This window comes from Scyliorhinus canicula, chromosome 23, assembly GCF_902713615.1.
Source record: "Scyliorhinus canicula chromosome 23, sScyCan1.1, whole genome shotgun sequence".
Taxonomy (NCBI): domain Eukaryota; kingdom Metazoa; phylum Chordata; class Chondrichthyes; order Carcharhiniformes; family Scyliorhinidae; genus Scyliorhinus; species Scyliorhinus canicula.
Genome location: NC_052168.1, coordinates 14,884,766 through 14,901,111, shown reverse-complemented (window position 1 = coordinate 14,901,111; position 16,346 = coordinate 14,884,766). Strand labels below are relative to the sequence as shown.

Below are 16,346 nucleotides of genomic sequence, written 5' to 3'. Positions count from 1 at the left end.
CCACCCTCTGCGTAAAAAACTTTCCACGCACATCTCCCTTAAACTTTCCCCCTCTCACCTTGAAATCGTGACCCCTTGTAACTGACACCCCCACTCTTGTAAAAAGCTTGTTGCTATCCACCCTGTCCATACCTCTCATAATTTTGTAGACCTCAATCAGGTCCCCCCTCAACCTCCGTCTTTCCAACGAAAACAATCCTAATCTACTCAACCTTTCTTCATAGCTAGCACCCTCCATACCAGGCAACATCCTGGTGAACCTCCTCTGCACCCTCTCCAAAGCATCCACATCCTTCTGGTAATGTGGCGACCAGAACTGCACGCAGTATTCCAAATGTGGCCGAACCAAAGTCCTATACAACTGTAACATGACCTGCCGACTCTTGTACTCAATACCCCATCCGATGAAGGCAAGCATGCTGTATGCCTTCTTGACCACTCTATCAACCTGCGTTGCCACCTTCAGGGTACAATGGACCTGAACTCCCAGATCTCTCTGTACATCAATTTTCCCCAGGACCCTTCCATTGACCATATAGTCCGCTCTTGAATTTGATCTTCCAAAATGCATCACCTCACATTTGCCTGGATTGAACTCCATCTGCCATTTCTCTGCCCAACTCTCCAATCTATCTATATTTTGTTGTATTCTCTGACAGTCCTCCTCGCTATCTGCAACTCCACCAATCTTAGTATCATCTGCAAACTTGCTAATCAGACCACCTATACCTTCCTCCAGGTCATTTATGTAGATCATAAACAGCAGTGGTCCGAGCACGGATCCCTGTGGAACACCACTAGTCACCCTTCTCCATTTTGAGACACTCCCTTCCACCACTACTCTCTGTCTCCTGTTGCCCAGCCAGTTCTTTATCCATCTAGCTAGTACACCCTGAACCCCATACGACTTCACTTTTGCCATCAACCTGCCATTTAGTGTGGTCAAGTCACCTACCCTGCACATCTTTTGGGTTGTGGGGGCGAAACCCACGCAGACACAGGGAGAATGTGCAAACTCCACACCGACAGTGACCCAGAGCCGGGATCGAACCTGGGACCTCGGCGCCGTGAGGCAGCAGCGCTAACCCACTGCACCACGGGCTGCCCTTCAAATGCATGAATTTAGCACCTCTACTCTTTTTCATCCCTCAATTATCCCAGTGAAGCTGTCCACAGTGGCCTTTCCCAGCTTCGTTACATCATTTACACACACATAGACCTCTTTGTATAATAACACACTATCCGCCCAAAATATTTAAAGAGATATCCATGTTCACACTACACACCAGGTTCGGTTTCCAATAGGGCCTCCTCGCTCCAGGTGCTCCATGGTCCACAGTAGGAATCTGAACTAGATCCACATTTTACCTTTCTTCTTACTCTTATTTTGTATCTGCTGGAAGGCTCCAGTGAATGCTTTGAGATTTGGTAGAATTTGGTGTTTTGGGGAATTGGCTTCATGTTGGCATTCTGGCACAAAAGAATACTGGGGTTAAAATACGTCACAATGTTCTCTTGGTTTGAAAAGCTGTTTCAATTTAACACCACTTTTAAAGAGTAATAATAGATCTAATGCAGCTCTGGGTAATCCTTAAGTTCAACGTTACATTTGAAATCTCATGGGCCTAATTATTGGAGCTGTAATCATTTAGTCGATTGCGAGTGTGGTCTTCACCACTGATGTATTATACTGTATATATGGATATTACGGTAAGGCCCCTGTACTACAGGTACGGGGGTAGATCCCTGCCTGCTGGCTCCGCCCAGTAGGCGGAGTATAAATATGTGTGCTCTCCGTACAACAGCCATTTCGCCATTACATTCTACTCTTGTCTCGTCATAATTGATAGTGCATCAGCGAGGTTACCAGTTTCCCCAGCTTCTGGGACATTCTAATACGATTTTGAGACACTCACAGAAATATACAAACACCACACACATGCTCGCATATGCTCGCACGCACTCACACATGGTCATTGGGTAAACGTATGGATGATAATGGAATAGTGTCGATGGGCTTTAGAGGGGTTTCACAGGTCGGCGCAACATCGAGGGCCGAAGGGCCTGTACTGCGCTGTAATGTTCTATTCTATTCACACACACATGCTTGCACATGCTCATACACGCTTGCACACACAAGCACATACGTGCTTGCAAAAATTCACACACGCCCATGCACACTCACATACTCACACATGCTCACACACATGCGTGCGAACACTAACACGCTCACTGATGCTTGCACACACATGCTCACACATGATCGCACACAAACACATGCCTGAACACACATTCGCACAGGCTCTGTCATGCTCGTACATGCTTGTACATGCATGCTCTCACATGCTTGTATACACTCACACATGCTCACACGCACTCACACATGCTGTCACACACATAAGCTCACACACGCTCGCACACACATGCTCGCCGACGCTCACACATGCAGTCACATACACGCGCCCACATGCTCACACACAAGTGCCCCACACACGCTTGCACCCAGACACTCGCACGCGCTCACACACACATTCAGAAGCTGAAACATACACACCGCAAAGACTCCTGAAAACCTGTCCCTGTCACTGATGTAAGTTCGAAACTGACCTCCCAAGATTCTTCAACCTTCTTGAAATAAACTTCATATTCTGAACTGTACTGAGCTTCCTCCGCCAGCCATTTCAGTTGATAATTCTTATCAGGCATCCGTTCCACGGTCATGTTGAAAGGGGCCTTTGGCTTTACTAATAAGAAAAGACAAAAATTGGAAGCAGTTCACTTCAGTTCTGACTCATAACATAGAAGATAGGAGCAGGAACAGGCCATTCAGCCCCTCTAGCCTGCCCCACCATTCAACTGGATCATGGCTGATCTAATTCAGCGCCATATTTAATTTAATGGCACAATTGTGATAAATATTAGTGTGGTGTTCTGAACACGGTGGAAAGTTGTCGTCCCCAAACTCGCCCTTCTGCCTGAGGCTCCTTTGGTTTTTGATATGAAAATTAAATATGGCAAGCAGGTGGCCGGTGGTGAGCCTTACCAGGGCTGAAGGACCTCAGGGGCAGGAATCCTGCTTCCCCACCCCACATACACCCTCCATCTCCTCCCCCCCGTTTCTCCCCCCCCCCACTCCCTCTGCCCCCCCCCCCGCCCGCGCCCCCCCCCCCCCCCCCCCACACACACACACACACACACCCTGCCATAGGTCGCTGGCCAATCGGACGGAGGCTGCGCTGGGGAAGTGGTGGCAGCTGCTGCTAATGCACCCACTGAAGGCCTGGGATCAGCGAGGAGCCAGCTGAGTGAGGGTGGGGTAGGGTGGCCTCGGGAGAGTGGAGGTGGGGGTGAGGGGGGGGGGGGGGAAACAGGAGGCCAGGGTAGGTAGGTAAGTGGCTTTCAACCCTTTCCCTTCCTCTGGACAACAAGGTCCTCGATCAACTGCTGAGTGCCTGCCCCCACCCCCCCTTCCCCGCCACCCCCTCCACCCACCGGGAGCCCACAAACAAACGTGCCAGGGATTGTTTTCTGGGTTTCTTGCATGGGGTCTACCCCACCTGTTGATGATTGCATTCCAGGATGAAGCCTTTAAGTGAGCATTAATTGCCTGGTTAAGGACATCAATCGGTGACGGTGCAAGAGGACTTCCCTCAGGCCTTCCCACCATGGGCGCAATCAGGGGAGAGGAAGGAGGACAGAGGAATCCGAACCCGGTATCCCTCACCCCCGATTAAACTCGCCTCCGGGGAGGGCATTCAATTTCCGTCCTTCCTATGTAGACCTCGGCAATTAGTGTTGGCGAGCTATTTAAAGGTGAGGGCCATCAAAGCCAATGTTTGCCCTTTCCTTAGTCAAAGTCAACACCGTTGGGTGATGAGAATTGGAGTTTCATTTCCTACATCTCGTGTCGGAATGCCGAGGGTAACCATGGTTCCGAGATTCACTTGAAACCCACAGGCACAAAATGGCCCCTCAACAGGAGTCAGACTCCTGATTATTGCTGCTCTTGGCTGAGGTGACACATATTTCTCCATAGGGACAGACGCAAAGTGGGAGAATGCCCATCAAAAGAGACAACATTAATATAGTTGGCCTTCTCTGAGATTTCTCTGTCCGGTCCTTGAAAGTTCTAATCACACTGACCGGCCTACAGTCATGACTCCATTGTTCCTTAGGCCTGGGCACCACACTTGCCTCGTGGTCAGAAGGTTTTGGAGGGTTCTGGAGAATTGAGCACACACTCTGTGCTGACATTCCTCCAGTGCCAACACACACTGGCAGCCGTGTGTACCATCTAAAAGGTCCACTGCAGTAACACCCCAAGGCTCCTTTGACAGCACCTTCCAAACCCAAGGCAACTACCATCTAGAAGGACAAGGGCAGCAAATACCTGGGAACCCCACCACCAGGAGGTTCCTTCCCAAGTCACTCAACTTCTTGACTTGGAAATATATCGGCCGTACTTCACTGTTGCTGGGTCAAAATCCTGGCCCTCCCTCCCTCACGGTACAGTGGGTGTACCTATACTTCAGGTGGCACAGTGTTTAGCACTGCTGCCTCACAGCTCCAGGGATTTGAGTCTAATTCTTGGGTGACTGTGCGGAGTTACACGTCCTTCCCGTGTCTGCGTGGGTTTCCTCCGGGTGCTCCGGTTTCCTCCCACAGTCCAAAGATGTGCAGGTTAGGTGGATTGGCCATGCTAAATTGCCCCTTAGTGCCCATAGATATGTCGGTTAGGTGGGGTTACGGGGATAGGGCGGGCGAGTGGGCCTGGGTGCTCTTTTGGAGGGTCGGTGCAGACTCGACAGGCCGAATGGCCCCTTTCTGCCCTGTAGGGACTCCATGGTTCTAAAGCAGCTCACCACCACCTTTTCAAGGGTAAAGAGGGATGGGCAATGAATGTTGGGCCTAGCCAGCGAGGCACATTTCCCAAAGATGAATTAAATAAAACCGCCCAGAGCAGGAGTGAGGATGTACTACATTGTTCCTGGTGCTGTCCTTCAAATCGAATGTCAGGCCAGTTTTGATCAATTCCGATCGATTTTAAAGATCCTAAGGCCTTTTTCAAAGATGAGGAAAGTCTCTAAGTGACCCCCCTCCAACGCCTCTATGTTTCTCCCACTAACAATATCACAGCAAACAAATCGTCTGATCCTTTGCTTCCGGACTTGGAATCTTGTTGATTCCAAAATGGCCGCTAAATGTATCTCTCTCGCTGCGCGAATCCACTGGAAATCTGTGCCTTCAGGGAAAGAGGGGTGAAGAGAAAAGAAGGAATTTGGGGTCCAGCGTTCCGGTATTCCCGCTCAGCCGCTGAAAGTCTGGGTTGGTCGGGACTTCCCACTGTTTCTGGGGGTGGACCCTATCCCAAGTTCATGGCGATGGGGTCACAAGTCAGTCAGGTGCGGGTGCCCCGTGTTCGTAAAGGGATGATCGAGGTGGCAGCCTTGAAAGAACATAGAACATACAGTGCAGAAGGAGGCCATTCGGCCCATCGAGTCTGCACCGACCCACTTAAGCCCTCTCTTCCACCCTATCCCCGTAACCCCTCCTCACCTTTTTGGTCACGAAGGGCAATTTAGCACGGCCAATCCACCTAACCTGCACGTCTTTGGACTGTGGGAGGAAACCGGAGCACTCGGAGGAAACCCAGGGAGACACGGGGAGAAAGTGCAGACTCCGCACAGACAGTGACCCAGCGGGGAATCGAACCTGTAACCCTGGCGCTGTGAAGCCACAATGCTATTCACTGTGCGACCGTGCTGCCCAAGGAAAGGCCCCAGGAAATTGGGGCAGCACTCCAGTGCTTTGATGGCGGGGTCTTGTGGGAGGATGCTTTAACTAGTGAAAGGGTTCTCTCCCAGAGAGAACCATTGATCCCCTCTGAAACTGGCTGCTTTTTCTCTTGGCGATCACCTGACGCCGTTTCGATGCCCCGTGTGGAATATGGACCTGCCCTCGATAGGCTTGGCTTCTGATGGGCCGAGGAAGGAATGATGATAGGGTAGATGTGAACATATCAAAAACTATTTTTTTTTTAATTGGTTCATGGGATGTGGGCATCGCTGGCTAGGCCAGCATTTGATGCCCATCCCTAATTGCCCCGAATTGAGTGACTTACATAGTTTACATAGAATTTACAGTGCAGAAGGAGGCCATTCGGCCCATCAAGCCTGCACCAACACCCGGAAAGAGCACCCTACCCAAGGTTAACACCTCCACCCTATCCCCACAACCCAGCAACCCCACCCAACACTAAGGGCAATTTTGGACACTAAGGGGAATTTATCATGGCCAATCCACCTAACCTGCACATCTTTGGACTGTGGGAGGAAACCGGAGCACCCGGAGGAAACCCACGCACACACGGGGAGGATGTGCAGACTCCACACAGACAGTGACCCAAGCCGGAATCGAACCTGGGACCCTGGAGCTGTGAAGCGATTGTGCTATCCACAATGCTACCGTGCTGCCCAAGGACTTGCCATGACATTTCAGAGGGCATTTACTGTGAATGGAGGTAAGGAGGACAAATTTCCTTCCTGAAACGGCATTAGTGAACTAGATGGGTTTTTAACGACAATGGTTTCATGGTCATCATCAGACTGTTAATTCCAGATTCTTATTGAATTCACATTTCAACATCTGCTACAGTGGGATTTGAACCGCAGTCCCCAGAACATTTCCTTGGGTCTCTGGATTACTAGTCCAGTGACAATACCACTAAGCCACTGTCTGCACAGGAAAAGACAGTTCCTCTGTTAAGACCGCTGTGTACTTACGACCAACGAGAATGCCAAAGACATCTACCCATTAAAAAGTCGAATATGGCCAGGAAACCATGGTCTCTGACATAATATCCACTCATGTACATAATGAGATGCAGACAGGCAGTGATTGACACACAGGATGACCAATGAACACACAACACAGAACAACCAATCACCAGACAGGATACCACCACTATAAAGCCCACAGGGCATTAAGACTCTCCCTCTCTCCGGACCCAGCTACTGAGACAGTCAGAGTGCACAAGCTAGTGAACACTATCACCATGCGGTAGCGAGCAAGTCTGGTCGAGCCAGTAAGAGGTCATCAGTTGGATTAGTCGAGTGTCAACCCACAGCCGAACATGTACAGCAGTCCATAGTTAAATAAAACAGTGTTGGATCATCTGTGTCAGACGTCTGTTTCTAGCTCCACTGCATCCAGTTGCAGTCAACGTCAAACCAACCTGCTTAACACATTAGTCGCTTGTCCTGAAAACCCATCTGGTTCACTAATGTCCCTTCAGGGAAGGAAATCTGCCGTCCTTACCCAGTCTGGCCCACATGTGACTCCAGACCCACAGTGATGTAGAATCATAGAATCATAGAATTTACAGTGCAGAAGGAGGCCATTTTGACCATCGACCCTGCACCAGCCCTTGGAACGAGCACCCTATTTAAGCCCACACCTCCACCCTATTCCTGTAACTCCACCTAACTTTCTTTTGGACATTAAGGGGCAATTTAGCATGGCCAATCTACCTAACGTGCTCACCTTTGGACTGTGGGAGGAAACCGGAGCACCCGGAAGAAACCCACACACACACACACACACACGCGCGCGTGGGGAGAACGTGCAGACCCGCACAGTCAGTGACCCAAGCCGGGAATCGAACCTGGGAATCTGGAGCTGTGAAGCAACAGTGCTAACCACTGTGCTACCGTGCCATCAATGTGGTTGACTCTTAACTACCCCTCAAGGGGCGAGTAGGGATGGGTAACAAACTCTGGCCCGGTTAGCGACGCCCCACACCCCATAACGAGGAAGTTCCCTCCATTTGGAATTCGGGATAGAGCACCGCTGGGAAGGAAATGCAGGCCGATCAGAAGAGGCGACCTTTGGCCTCCCCCGACCCCCGGAAATTCAGGAACGTGCTGACAGCGTTAAAGCAGACCCTGACGAGTAAACTCACTGTGTTTGAATGGTTCAAATGTCGTCCTTGGTTCAGTGGGCTTCAGGGACATCTGATAATCATTCAGGCCCTCCTCACCATCCACACGTATGTTACAGACGTGAACGGCGAGATGTGAATAGCTGCGGAGTATCCGCGATTGCTCGCATTCCTTGGTTCTGCAAAGTAAAAGAAAAGGCTCATGGAACGGCAGACATCGTTAATGGACGGATGCACATGGCAACAAAACAAAAATATTGCATTTGCCTAGCGCCTCCTCTGAGCTCAGGACCCCGCGACACACATTGCGGCCAGTGAAGTATTTTCTGCAGGGTGTACGCCGCAGGGAAACATGGCAGCCATTTTGTGCACAGCAAGCTCCCACAATGAACGACGTGATAATAACCTGTTTTAGTGATGACTAAATATTGCCTGGGAGTTGGGGAACACCCATATTCTATTTCCAGCTTAATAACCGAAGCACGGGACACCTAATTGTTCAGCACGCCCTCGCTATAGCGCCAGTGTCCATAATTTAATAAAGGTGAGAGGAGTCCGACGGGTAAACAAAAGAAGACATTTATTTACATGAGGCCCGGTTATACCTCACTGGGTCCTCTCTCTGTGTCGGCCAGTTCCTGACAGGCCGACTTTTTATACAACATGGTTATCAGCCCCGTAGTTAGCAGGAAGCTCATACACCTCGAGCCTCAAACAAATCCACTCCATCTGTGTGCTCCATGGAGGTTGTTACATATAAGATCATACGGAAGTAGGAACAAGAGGGAGGCCATTCAGCCCGTCGAGCCCACTGCGCCGTTTAATAGGATCCTGGCTGATCCAAGTCCACATTCCTACCTTATCTCTGTGACCCTTAATTCCTCAACTGATTAAAAACCATCTCGGCCTTGAAGATGTTCGAGGGCTCGGCCTGCAGAGCTTCCCGGGGTAAAGAATTCCAAGGATCCACCACCCTTTGAGGGAAGAAATTCTTCCTCAAATCCATCTGCAATGAGCGTACTTTTATCCTGCGACTTTCCCCTCTGGTCCTACACTCTCCCGTGAGTGGGAACATCCGCCCAATATTTACCGGCCATCCGCCCAATATTTACCGGCTAACCTCATTCTTCGGGACACCAAGAAGTATAGACCCAACTTGTTTAACCTTCCCTCGTAGGGCAGTCCCTCCACACCCGGGATCGTCCTCTGCATCGTCTCCAGTGCTGAGATAGACAAAATGTTCCACTCAAGCCTCTGGGGTAAGGTTTGAAACCACAATCTTCTGACTCAGTGGCGTGCGCAGAGGGCTAACCACCGAGCCAGCTCTGCCACTTTTGGGAGGACGGGGGTGGGGGGGGGGGGGGGGGGTGGAGGTGGCAGAGGGGAGGGATGAGAAAGCAGATTGAGGCCCGTTCAATATCTCGTCAACAACACGGCCCCTGGTTTAAGTCGAGCGTGAAGGTGTTCGCTTTCAGTTCCTGCTCCGTGCTAAATTTATGACTGACTGAATGGTTTTCTGCCCGTCAAGCAACGTGGCTGCTGTCGCGGAGACACGGGTTCAAATCCTACCGCCACAACAATTGATAAATTTGGCACAAAAGATCCAGCCCCAGTGATGGTCACCACGAATCGAGCAGATTGTTGCAACAACCAATCGGGCGAGCGGCCTGCAGCACAGGAAACATGCTCTCTATAGAATAGAATAGAACAGTACAGCACAGAACAGGCCCTTCGGCCCTCGATGTTGTGCCGAGCAATGATCACCCTACTTAAACCCACGTAACCCGTATCCCAACAATCCCCCCATTAACCTTACACTACAGGCAATTTATCACGGCCAATCCACCTAACCCGCACATCTTTGGACTGTGGGAGGAAACCGGAGCACCCGGAGGAAACGCACGCACACACAGGGAGGACGTGCAGACTCCACACAGACAGTGACCCAGCCGGGAATCGAACCTGGGACCCTGGAGCTGTGAAGCATTGATGCTAACCACCATGCTACCGTGAGGCCCATTTTAAACAGTACAGCACAGAACAGGCCCTTCGGCCCTCGATGATGTGCCGAGCAATGATCACCCTACTTAAACCCACGTAACCCGTATACCCGTAACCCAACAATCCCCCCATTAACCTTACACTACGGGCAATTTAGCATGGCCAATCCACCTAACCTGCACATCTTTGGACTGTGGGAGGAAACCGGAGCACCCGGAGGAAACCCACACACACACGGGGAGGACGTGCAGACTCCACACAGACAGTGACCCAGCCGGGAATTGAACCTGGGACCCTGGAGCTGTGAAGCATTTATGCTAACCACCATGCTACCGTGAGGCCCCTCTCCTCGCCCAGTCCGGCCTGCACTCAATTCCAGAGCCACAGAGAATTACCTCACCGGACCAAACTCCAAATTGGCCTCGCCAGCTGCTGAGTTGCGCGAATGGTGTTCAAAGAGATAAGGATGAAGTTACAAAGGACCGGGGAATCTTAGCCGACCCAAAGATCAAAATAGCCAGCTATTGGGGTGTTCCAATCGACAATACAACGAGGGCTTTGCGGAAAAAAGAGACATGTCGAAGTTTCCCGTCTTGGACTCATCAGGAATTTCACAGGAATAGTGATCGAAGGGAAAAACAACTATTTGTAGTGTCCAAGTATGAATACCATATAAATAGTTGTTTCCCCACTTAAATCAGTAGTCTTGTGATGCTCCTGCTGCGTGCAAGACCAAAAAAACATTGACAGACCTGTTTTATCAGCGAGACTCAAGTCCTAAACTACAAACGATTATTAATACAACCGGGATCTTGAACAACGCAGTCACACAGGTGGAACAAAAATCAGAGGAAATCAAGCTCTCCGAGGTGCTGCTCAGACGAAAGTACTGGCGGGAGGGGGGGGGGGTGGGTGGGGGCGGGGGGGGGGGCGGGGGGGGCGGGGGGGAGGCGGGGGGGGGGCGGGGGGGGGGGGGTGTGCTGGATTACATCTCCCAAAGGAGATGTGAATCGGATCAATGAACGGTAAACTTTTTTTTTCTCCGGAGAGACAATTTCTCTTTGCCCTCCCAACCTTATTTTCCTGAGAGATATTTGCAAGTTGGGAACACCTCAGGTGCAAAACACACTCGTGCCTTTTCCGAAGTTGGTACCTTCATTGAGAGGCTTTTAAGTGATGCTGGGATCTGGGCCGCTGTGTTGGAGAATAGCAATATGGAAAGTATAGGGTAGCATGGTGGTTAGCATAAATGCTTCACAGCTCCAGGGTCCCAGGTTCGATTCCCGGCTGGGTCACTGTCTGTGTGGAGTCTGCCCGTCCTCCCCGTGTGTGCGTGGGTTTCCTCCGGGTGCTCCGGTTTCCTCCCACAGTCCAAAGATGTGCGGGTTAGGTGGATTGGCCATGCTAAATTGCCCGTAGTGTCCTAATAAAAGTAAGGTTAAGGGGGGGGGTTGTTGGGTTACGGGTATAGGGTGGATATGTGGGTTTGAGTAGGGGATCATGGCTCGGCACAACATTGAGGGCCGAAGGGCCTGTTCTGTGCTGTACTGTTCTATGTTCTATGTTCTATCGACATCCTGGGGGTTACCATTCACCAGAAAGAGAACTGGACTAACCATATAAATACTGTGACCACCTGGTGGTTGTGGGGGTGGGGGGTGGGGGTCAGAGGCTGGGAATCCTGCGGCGAGTATTTCACTTCCTGACACCCCAAAGTCTGTCCATCTACAAGGCACAAGTCAGGAGTGTGATGGAATACTCTCCGCTTCCCTGGATGAGCGCAGCTCCAACAACACTCAAGAAGCTCGACACCATCCAGGCCAAAGCAGCCCCACTTGATTGGCACCCGACCCATAAGCATTCACTCCCTCCACCAGCAGTGAACAGTGGCAGCCATGTGTTCACAGGACGTGGCCTTTCGCTCTGCAAACCAACGTTTATCGTCCATCCCTAATTGCCCTGGAGAAGGTGGTGGTGGGCCATCTTCTTGAACTGCTGCAGTCCGAGTGGTGTCGGTACCCCCTCGGGGAGGGAGTTCCCGGATGTTGACCCAGCGGCAGGGACGGATATTTTTTGTGAGGCAGGTGCGTGGTTTGGAGGGAGCTCGTGCAGGACGTGACGCTTGGATTGGGTAGGACAGGCAAGAATAATCGCTTATTGTCACAAGTAGGCTTCAATGAAGTTACCGCGAAAAGCCCCTAGTCGCCAAGTTCCGGCGCCTGTTCGCGGAGGCCAGTACGGGAATTGAACCCGCGCTGCTGCCCTTGTTCTGCATCATAAGCCAGCTGTTTAGCCCACTGTGCTAAACCAGCCCCCATAATCGTTTATTGTCACAAGTATGAAGTTACTGTGAAAATCCCCTAGTCACCACATTCTGGTGCCTGTTCGGGGAGGCTGGTACGAGAATTGAACCCGCGCTGTTGGCCTTGTACAAACCAGCTGTCTAGCACACTGAGCTAAACCAGCCCTACCTCAACCCAAAATATATTAAGGGCAATTGGGGTGCCACAGGGGAAGTACCTTGAGAGCAAAATGGATGAATGAGCTAAAAGGCCTCTCGCCTGCTTACGGGTCTTCAGATCTACCACCAGGAAAGGGTTCGGGGCTATTCAATGACATAACTTACTCAGAGTTGCCTTTTCTATAGTGGAGGTTGAATTTGAAGTATTTACTGGACTCGCTCGGTACTTCCCAAGTACATTCAATCTCCTGGATGCCATCGTAGGTGCACTGTAGATTTTTAGGCATCACTTCATCTTCAGCTGTGAATAGTAAAAGTGGACTGTTACCATGGAAATATAGCGCAAAGGGTCTTCGTTGGTGGCAGCATGAATGCTCCTGTTTTCATCATCTACAACACGCGTTCATGACTGGCAACTTTGCCACCAAAGTGGGGAACTGAATGGCAACTAATCAATTGACCAGAGGCAAGGATAACATAGAATTTACAGCACAGAAACGGGCCATTCAGCCCACAAGGACCATTCCTGTTTTAATGCCCATCCTACCCTTTCTCATCCAATCCCAAGAACATGGGCGGGATTCACCGACGGCGTGAATCCCGCCCACGCCGGCTGCCGAATTCTCCGGTGCCGGGGTTTTAGCGGGGATGGAAATTGCGCCGCGTCCGCTGGCGGCCGCTGGCAGCGCTCCCCCCCCCTCCCCACGGCGATTCTCTGGCCCGCGATAGGCCAAGGGGCCGTCCGTTTTAGGGCGGTCACACCGTTGTAAATTACACCTGGTACTTACCGGTGGGACCTGGCTCTGCAGGTGGCCTCCGGGGTCCTCGGGGTAGGGGGGTGGAAGTGCGGGGGAGATCTGACCCTGGATGGTGTCCCCACGGTTGCCTGGCCCGCGATCGGGGCCCACTGATCAGAGTGCAGGCCTGTGCCGTGGGGCACACTTTCACTCCGCACCGGCCATGCCGGAGGTCCACAGCAGCCGGTGCGGAGACGAACCCCCTGCGCATGTGCTGGGGTGATGCCAGCACACGCTGGCATTCCCGCACATGCGCCAACTCGCGCCGGCCAGCAGAGGCCCTTCAGTGCCGGTTGGCGCGACGCCAAGCCTCTTCCGCCTAGCCAACCCTGCTGGCGCCAGCCTAGCCCCTGAAGGTGCGGAGGATTCTGCACCTTCCGGGTGGCCCGACCCCGGAGTGGTCCACGCCACTCCTCGGCGCCGGGACCACCCACCCCACCGGGTAGGGGAGAATCCCGCCCCAAATCTTTGGACTGCGGGAGGAAAACCGGAACACCCGGAGGAAACCCACCGGGAGAATGTGCAGACTCCGCACAGACAGTCGGCCGAAGTCGGAATCGAACCCATGGCTCTGGCGCTGTGAGGCTGCAGTGCTAACCACTGTGCCGCTGCCGTCCCCTTCGAGCTCTGGCTCTGTGCCGATCTCCGCTAGTTGTGTCCAGCGGCCTAACAAACATTTCCCACGGCAATTACCTGTTGGACGGTCCTCAGCGTTTTTAGTCGTGTTCCATCTGACCTCCGAACTCCACTCACTCCAATGGCCTCCAGCACTCGGCTGGAGCTGTGGCCTCGCACGAACACGGGCAACATACGTATCTGACGTCGCCAGCGACGATTTGCTGATTCGAAACAACCGAATGTCCTTCTGCACACTTTCCGTTATTGAATTCTGCAGGGAGAGAAGATTCTTCAAATCACACGGTTCGGGCAGCTTTAAGCCTGTGATTTCACAGCGCCTGCCGTGAAGTCCCAGCAAACATTCATGCTTTTGTTTATTTTTAAATGAATTAAAATGACTCCCCCCACCTGCCCCCCCCCCCCCCCCCCCCTCCGGCGGGAAGGAATGGCGTGAACTACTCCGGCGTCGGGCCGCTCCAAAGGTGCGAGTTGGCGCATGCGCGGAGCGCCAGCGTGTGCCGGCGTCATCCCAGCGCATGCGCAGAGGGCTTCGTCTCCGCACCGGCAATGGCGGACGAATAGAGTGCCCCCACGGCACAGGCACGCCCGCGGATCGCTGGGCCCTGATCGCGGGCCAGGCCACCATGGGGGCACCTCCCGGGGCCAGATTCCCCCCCCCCCCCACCGAGAACCCCGGAGGCCGCCCACGCCGCCAGGTCCCGCCGGTAAGGACCTACTCTAATTTACGCCGGCGGGACTGGCAAAAAAAAAATGGGCGGCCACTCGGCCCATTGCCGGCCGGAGAATCGCCGGGCGCCAAATCCCCGGTGCTGGAGAATTCGGCAGTCGGCGGGGGCAGGATTCACGCCGCCCCTCCTGAGATTCTCTGACCTGGTGGGGCCTCGGAGAATCCCACACCTGTGTTTTCTCCTTTTCCCGCCATTATTTACTTGAAATCGTGACTGTATCATTGGTCTTCTCGCTAAGAATGCTGCCCTGATCCTTACCGTCCTGACATTCCCACATCCCCTGATCTGTGCACTTTGGCTCATTCATAAAATTTAAAGAACAATGTTGCCAGTCTGTACCTCCCAAAGCTTCCAGGTTCGTTTGTAGTTAATATCGTACTGTAGCTTTCCAAAGAGCAGATTGGATGAATTTCTCGCGTAGACTGTGTCCCAGGACAGTGCGTAGTCCCCTTCCACTGTGACGGCAACACTCAGATTGTCCGGACGTTGTGGTTTCACTGAGCATTGAAGCAACAAAGCAAGGTTAGCCACTAACAATAATCTTTATTATTGTCACAAGTAGGCTTACATTAACACTGCAGTGAAGTTCCTGTGAAAAGCCCCTAGCGGCCGCACTCTGGCACCTGCTCGGGTACGCTGAGGGAGAATTCAGAATGTCCAATTCATCTAACAAGCACGTCTTTCGGGACTTGTGGGAGGAAACCGGAGCACCCGGAGGAAACCCACGCAGACACGGGAAGAATGTGCAGACTCCGCACAGGCAGTGACCCAACCCGGGAATCGAACCCGGACCTTGCCGCTGTGAAGCAACAGTGCTAACTACTGTGCTGGATAACAATTCTTCTTCAGAACTCTGCGTGAAGTCAGGTCCAACCCACGGCACCTTGAACTCTGCCAAAGGGTAGGTCGGGGAAAGGATTAAGGTCCTGAACCCAACCCCTAGCCAGAACGGGAATCGAACCCCACGATGATGGCGCCAATCTGATCTTTACGGTAGCCATCCAGCCCACTGCCCTCCCCCCCCCCCCCCACTCACCCTTCACCCCAAGGACTCCGAGTTACTATGGCAACACGCAATTTTCCATGCATGGTGTGGGTTGGATCTAGGGTTGCGGCAAAGGCTCCAATGCTATTTCCTTCACATAGATCATAGTATTTACAGTGCAGAAGGAGACCATTCGGCCCATCGAGTCTGCACCGGCTCTTGGAAAGAGCACCCTACTCAAGGTCAACACCTCCACCCTATTCCCCATAACCCAGTAACTCCACCCAACACGAAGGGCAATTTTGGACACTAAAGGCAATTTATCATGGCCGATCCACCTAACGTGCACATCTTTGGACTGTGGGAGGAAACCGGAGCACTCGGAGGAAACCCACGCACACACGGGGAGGATACAGACTCCGCACAGACAGTGACCCAATCCGGAATCGAACCTGGGACCCTGGAGCTGTGAAGCGATTGTGCTAACCACAATGCTACCGTGCTGCCCTGGTCACATGGCTGACCAGGGTCTGTCCCGCTCTTACCGCCAGCCATTGGCGTTTGTGGTGGGAGGATTTACAACTTGACGCTCAACCTGTTTTGGCCGCGTTATGGCCGCGTTATGGGAGCACCAACCTTGGCCACCAAGTCCTGGGGTGGGACTGGAACCCAGAGCCTCCGGCTCAGACACAGGGCGCTAACCCACCGCGCCACAGGATCTCCCCGAGGTATCAATACAACAAACGGGAATTTCCATCCGGGAGGGGGGAAACTTAAAGCCTTAACATTTTCCAAA

The 16,346-nt window shown here is 52.4% G+C and overlaps 1 protein-coding gene across 3 annotated transcripts in view; it reads right to left on the bottom strand.

Moving 5' to 3' along the window:
* The window catches only part of csf2rb (colony stimulating factor 2 receptor subunit beta), a 59,839-nt gene that overhangs the window by 14,446 nt on the left and 29,047 nt on the right, over positions 1-16,346 (bottom strand). For all 3 annotated transcript variants that reach the window (XM_038783626.1, XM_038783624.1, XM_038783623.1), the window contains 6 exons: positions 14,905-15,062; positions 13,892-14,087; positions 12,567-12,702; positions 7,961-8,118; positions 2,608-2,744; positions 1,287-1,470 (listed from right to left, as the gene is read on the bottom strand). In XM_038783626.1, coding sequence (XP_038639554.1) covers positions 1,287-1,470; positions 2,608-2,744; positions 7,961-8,118; positions 12,567-12,702; positions 13,892-14,087; positions 14,905-15,062 — 969 coding nt within the window. The remainder of the gene's footprint in view (positions 1-1,286; positions 1,471-2,607; positions 2,745-7,960; positions 8,119-12,566; positions 12,703-13,891; positions 14,088-14,904; positions 15,063-16,346) is intronic.